The sequence below is a fragment of the Silene latifolia genome, chromosome 7, assembly GCF_048544455.1.
Source record: "Silene latifolia isolate original U9 population chromosome 7, ASM4854445v1, whole genome shotgun sequence".
NCBI classification, from domain to species: Eukaryota; Viridiplantae; Streptophyta; class Magnoliopsida; order Caryophyllales; family Caryophyllaceae; genus Silene; species Silene latifolia.
Genome location: NC_133532.1, coordinates 88,134,728 through 88,140,967, shown reverse-complemented (window position 1 = coordinate 88,140,967; position 6,240 = coordinate 88,134,728). Strand labels below are relative to the sequence as shown.

The 6,240-nt window shown below is 34.2% G+C and overlaps 1 protein-coding gene across 1 annotated transcript; it reads right to left on the bottom strand.

Annotated features, from left to right (window-relative positions):
* Nucleotides 1–2,623: 2,623 nt before the first annotated feature.
* Nucleotides 2,624–5,444, bottom strand: LOC141591169 (sugar transport protein 10-like). Its single transcript, XM_074411564.1, has 4 exons — nt 5,149–5,444; nt 4,650–4,975; nt 3,675–4,304; nt 2,624–3,402 (listed from the first exon to the last, which is right to left on the bottom strand). Exons 1-4 carry the CDS (start codon nt 5,285–5,287, stop codon nt 2,941–2,943), a joined length of 1,557 nt encoding a protein of 518 aa, XP_074267665.1. The 5' UTR covers nt 5,288–5,444; the 3' UTR covers nt 2,624–2,940.
* Between the last annotated feature and the right edge of the window lie 796 nt (nt 5,445–6,240).

Below are 6,240 nucleotides of genomic sequence, written 5' to 3'. Positions count from 1 at the left end.
TGACTGTGTGTGTGCAATGGATGTGTGCCTAGACTGTGTGTCTTGGAGTATCCAGACTGTGTGTCTGAGGCGAGACTGTGTGTCCTAGAGTATGACTGTGTGTCAAGAAGTGGTAGTGTGCCTTTGACTGTGTGCCGTGATGTGCTGGACGGTGTACTTTGTGGTGGTTTGATTATTATGTGTTGCACTCTTATTCATTGTTTAGTTTTCTAATCAACCATTGGTTGACGGGTGTTTTCTCTGACTTGTGAAAAATAAAATGATGCCTGCTTTAATTGTGGCGTCCTGTGATGAATCATTTATGATTTCCGGTTAAATGGAGAGCAGATTAACTTACAGGTTAGATTTTAGTACATTGCCGATAGTTGGATGCTTGGGTTGGGACGCGAGATGGCTTATCACCTAGAGTCTAGTTATCACTAGTATAACTTAGTTATAACTGAACTTTAATATTTATTATTCCGTTGCGTTGTAAAAAAGTATTTATTCAGTTTGGTTGGTTGTAATAAGACAGTTTAAGACAGTTAATTATACTTATTTAAAGTACCTTTCATATTGTATGTCTTTTATATTCACTACCTCAGGCAACTAAGATGGTGACACTCTTATTTACTTGACATGCATAGCTAAAGGCTCTTGAATAAATGGGGGTGTGACAAAAAATGGTCGAAGATGGTGCAAAAATGGTCAACACCATGTGCTGCTTGTGATACTTTGTTTTCACGAAACGGTGGTGTTTTTTGGTTGTGTTTGCATCTGTTCCTACTGGCGCAAAGCAAACATCATACCTTGCCTTCGTGACACAACATTATCGCTGAATTACATGGTGTCGGTGTCCAGGTTATCTGGGTAGCGTCCTAGTGCGGAGAATACGAGTAGAGACCATTCCAATATAATATTGTGAGACTACGATGCTGAAACGATCGAAATAGAACTAAGAAATACTTGCATCATTTAGAAGATGGCGGAGAAAAGGATGAAGATGGTGAAAGAATCGATGAAAATGGGCGAGTAGCGAGGGAGAATGGAGCCAACGAAACATCGTATTAATTATAGCATTTTGCGAAATAAAATGCAAAATGAAGGCGTAAGTGATATATAAACAAAAGCAAGTCATAGATGCACGTGGGTTTTTAAGTCTAGTCAGTAAAAATGTATGTTTCCGAGTTCAAAGTTTCGTATCGATTTAAAATGAAAAAGACTCAAAATGAAAATATGAACTTTTAAAACCTAGCTCTAGCAATTCGAGCTAACACGTCGAGATTTTAAGAAAAAAATAAAAGTAGTTTCAATAACGACATACTTTTACCATTTTAAAAAATAAAGACAAAATGCATTATTCTTATTAAATAAAATCTTATTTTAAATAAAATGAAAATTCATTTGAATTAAATTATAATATTTAAAAATAAAGACAATGGCGGGTGTTACGTGAACTTAGTTTTAATCGGATAGTACAAACTTGTTTCTCATGTGGTGATACACTTTTAAACCTGGATTTATTCTCATGTTATATATATATGAGATGTTGGTTATTGATGTTCCATTTGTGTTTTTGGTTCACTTTTCACCTTGTGAAATAGGAAAATGTAAGTAACCAATGAAATGGGACGTAGGAAAACTAATTTTTCATGAAAAAAACCCAACTCCATTGGCGACTGAAAGATAATTTTGGCGACTACGTTTTTAGTCGCCAAAACTGAGCACCCAAACCAGCAGCTTCTGATCTACTAGCGCAAATGATGACTGAAAGTAGTCACCAAAATGGCGACTGAAAGCAAATTAGTCGCCAATTTGGCGACTGAAAGTCAACATATAGTCGAGTGATTTCAGTCGCCATTTTGACTTTTAGTCACCATTTTGGCGACTACTCGTGGTCGACAATTTGATAATTTGGCGACTATTTCGTCAGTCACCAAATTTGGTGACTGAAAACAGTCTCCCAAATTCCATTAGGCGACTAAGGCCTGACTGGGTCTGGGCTACCATTTCTTGTCACCAATTGTACTTCGGTGACTATTTTAAGTCGACATATTTAGTCGCCTGAATCTTGTGTTCTTGTAGTGTACCCTTAAGAAAAAGATTAACCACCTGAGTGATAGAGGTGATCAAATCATCCGAAACAACAATATCAACACCGCTTAAATAATCCAAAAGATGTTAGGCATGAAAATCGTCGCTCCCAGAAGATGTGCCACGCGGAAAACACCTAATCATATAAAAACAACAGCCGTAGATGCTATGAGGGGATGGTGATCACCATGCAAAGGTGGCAAGGTAGGACAAAGAACGATAGGGTGCTTATTTTCTTTTAAATCCTCAAGAGAACCATCAGTGTAAGGAGCAATGCCGGAAGACGAAAGCACCCGAACAACAGCAGTGCAATGACCGTCACAAATTTTCCTCCGACACTGCCTAATCTTATTTAAATTATCATTGTTTTCTATAACTTCACTTCATTTTGGTTCACTTCAGTTGAGTTCAGGTTCATTCTGTTCAGTTTGAATAAATTCACATGATTCAAGTCCAACGAAACTTTAACAAACATGTAAATGTATATTTGAAATAGATAAAAAAAAAATAAGCTGGATGAATAATTTTGATTGCACTAGAAAAAAAATTGCAGCAAAATGAGCAAACTCCATTCAGAATTTGGTGAAATTGTGTCATAACGAAAAGATAACAACTGTGATTTTTTTAATCTATAGCCATAAATTATTGTCTACCATAAAGGATTGCAAAGGAGAATCAGAAGTAAGGCAAAGACTCTTCAGCACTCAATTAGTAAGTTGAGGCGTTACACGTAATTCATTTGAAGGCAAACTATCAATTCTTGCTTTTCTCCTCGATTAATAATCTCTATATGGAACACCATGACTAAGAGTTACCTTCAAAATCTTCAAAATAAGAAAAGAACGCTTTCTATGTTTGAACTTGTTTTCAAGGTTTTTGTAATTGGATATTCTTTGCGTAACTTCCCAAAACTTCATCGGGGATGTACTTGCCCCAGAACCAATGCGCCTTCCATACTGCATACATTTCTTCAATAGGAACATTTTTAGTCTCTGGTAAAAAGAAGTATATGAAGATTGTCATAATAACGACAAATCCGCTAAAGAAAAGGAAAAGTCCAAACTTCATGTAGCATAACATGGTTAGAAAGCATTGGGCAATGATGAAAGTAAATATCATGTTGAAGATCACGGTAATGGCTTGTCCAGCTGATCGAGTCTCGAGAGGGAAGATTTCACTAGGAACCAACCAACCTAATGGCCCCCATGACCAGGCAAATGCTGCGACATAGGCACATATTAAAAACACAACCAAATCAGCATTGCCCTTTGAAAATGCTCCTTGCCCTGTTGTTCCGTAAGTGTTTCCAATAAAAATTGCCGTTAAAATCTGCACACAACAAAAAGAAATTGAAATTGGTATAACGTATATACAATCTCTATATTGTAAGATTACAATGCGCATAAGTTGTTTAATCCTCAAAAGTTCTATAGATTAAAAAAATTACCTTGAAGTATTTAGTATGTATATTTTGCGTTACATTATTCTAAAAAAATGCTTCTTGTCATACAACTAGTCTATTTAGTGTAAACAATAAAAACACAATTTGTCCATAAGTATTAATCGTACTGTGAATATGAAATCAATGTTGACATATATACCTGACAAATAAACATTTGTACGCCACCTTCAAGGAACAAAGCCCTTCTTCCAATCTTATCAACAGAAAAGATGGAAACCAAAGTGGCAAGAACATTAACACCACCGGTAATAACTGATGACATGAGGGCAGCATCATTGCCAAACCCAAGGGTTTTGAATAGAACAGGTGCATAAAACATGATCACATTGATACCGGTAAGTTGTTGAAAAGAAGGAATAAGGATTGCCATAATGAGTTGAGGACGATTCTTTGGCAATAATATGTTCTTCCATGAATTATCAACTTGTTTAGATGCGTCACTAGCTTCAACCAAGTCTTGGAATTCTTCATCAACGTTATCAGTGCCCCGGATCTTCTGCAACATTCTCCTTGCTTCTTGTCTCTTACCCCTATCGATTAAAGAGTTTGGTGAGTCTGGAAGGATTAAGCCTCCTATGGTTACCATTAAGGCTGGTACTCCTGCAAGTCCTAAGGAGAGTCGCCATCCCAGATGACCCTTAATGCTTGATGTTCCATAGTTGATAAGGTTTGCGGCTAGGATACCAATAGTTGTTGCCATTTGGAAACACATGTTTAAGGCTCCTCTTAATCTTGCTGGCGCCATTTCAGAGAGGTATACTGGCACAGACTTTACACATTTGACTTTTGTTATAAGTTTGTAATATAATATATATGTCATTAAAGAAAATAGCAAATGTTCATAGTACTTATGCACAATTACTTGAAATAGATGCGTATGTCATTTTTACTTGTAATGAATTATTATTTTTTAATGCTCGTTGTTAAAACCTCGATAACTAACGGTAAATAAACGTTCTAAAGCATAACTAACTTATATGTGATTTCTGTTTGTATAAAAAAAATTTCATGTTGGTAACGTTGTTGGTGGTAATAAAAATCTATTTTCATCAACAAAAAGTCATAAAAAAATGGATTGGTAAGACAAGGAATCATATCGTACAGAAGTTGTTACCTGATTACAAAAACCAACTCCTATGCCAAGGAATACACGACCAATAATAAGCATGAGAACGTTTTGTGCAAATCCATTTAACAAAGACCCAATTAAAAAGGTAAGCCCTCCAATGAACATTGACATCTTCCTACCAGAGGTCCTAGTAATAGCCGAGGCAAAGAAAGAAGCCACTAAGGCTGCGAGATAGAGTGAAGATGTGAACAGTTGGAGAAGATGGCTATCAAATTTGCAATATGCACTTTCATGACCTAAATCTTTGGACTCTTTCCTATACACTGATGGGAAAAACCTCTTCAAGAATATGTCCATTGATGTCACTCCTCCTACATTGTCAAAATTATAATAATTATTAAGTAGATTCAGTAGTTGCAAAATTATACATAGTATTTCTCAATGAAAACTCAATTGTTTGAGGATTATTAATTTCTATAAACAAGTTATTAAGATTGTATGAGTATAATAAAATAAAATTTAAAATTAAATGAAAGTTAATAACCTGAAATTCCGATGTCATAACCGAAAATGAGCCCACCGGTGGCACCAACCAAGCAAGTGAACACGACGAAAAATGTAACTTTTCCTTCATAGTTTCTTGCTTTTGAACCTCCGCCATCCACAAATCCTCCTCCCGCCATTGATTACCAAAATGCTAAAACAAATTGTAGAGAAACAGATATTGAAAAAAAATGTTTCAATTTAAATTGAACAAGAAAAAGATGTTAATAAATTGTTGCGAACCAAAATTCCCACTTTTACTCAATTTAACACCTAAAACACTTGTTTATATGAGTTAATGTGATTAAAGGAGTAAAGAATTTTATATAGGGTTACATTTTCATCTAACTGTCCTGAGTATAAGGTAAGATGTAGCTACCCACCACTTAAGCAAAAGTATTGGTCACTATTTAAGCTTGCTCTTCGAAGTTCATGGGTAATCAATCTTCTATATTGGGTAACTTACAATAGTTGTTATCATATCAGATTTAATAAATTATACATGAAATTTCTACTTTTTCATTTGTATTATAGAATTTTATAACTTTTAAAAAATCTTTTGATCACGTTATATTTTTGGGGGATAACAAATTTTTAAGGGTGATTATTATAAAGAGTATAATATTCTTATGACAAAAAAAACACCTATGCACTTTTTACATTTGATTTACTAGTGTAAAACTCGTGAAAATTCAACGTGTATGCTTCGAAAACTCCCAAAATATGTTTACACTGAACAATCCCAAACAAATATTCATGTGTTCTCTGCTACATAAGGAAATTACCATTCACAAAAAAAAAGAATAAAAAAAAATATGATTGTAATGATTTAAGTAACTAATATGTAATCATAAACATCTATAAAATATAATTAAAAGGCTAATGTGGCATAGTAAATTAATTGTGACGTGGCAAATGTGACATGACAAATTAAATTGTGATGTGGCATGTGACATGGCAAATTAATGTGACATTATTATTATTATTCTTAAATTATATATGTTTATTAAATACTCCATATGACTTTATTATTATTATTATTATTATTATTATTATTATTATTATTATTATTATTATTATTATTATTATTATT

Bases quoted from the DNA above. Each gene is read 5' to 3' on its own strand.
- LOC141591169 (XM_074411564.1), bottom strand. From the start codon at position 5,287: ATGGCGGGAGGAGGATTTGTGGATGGCGGAGGTTCAAAAGCAAGAAAC. The intron at 4,305-4,649 runs GTAACAACTTCT...AAATGTGTAAAG, and splicing joins GAGTTGGTTTTTGTAATCAG to TCTGTGCCAGTATACCTCTC. The intron at 3,403-3,674 runs GTATATATGTCA...TGTTGTGTGCAG, and splicing joins TACAAATGTTTATTTGTCAG to ATTTTAACGGCAATTTTTAT.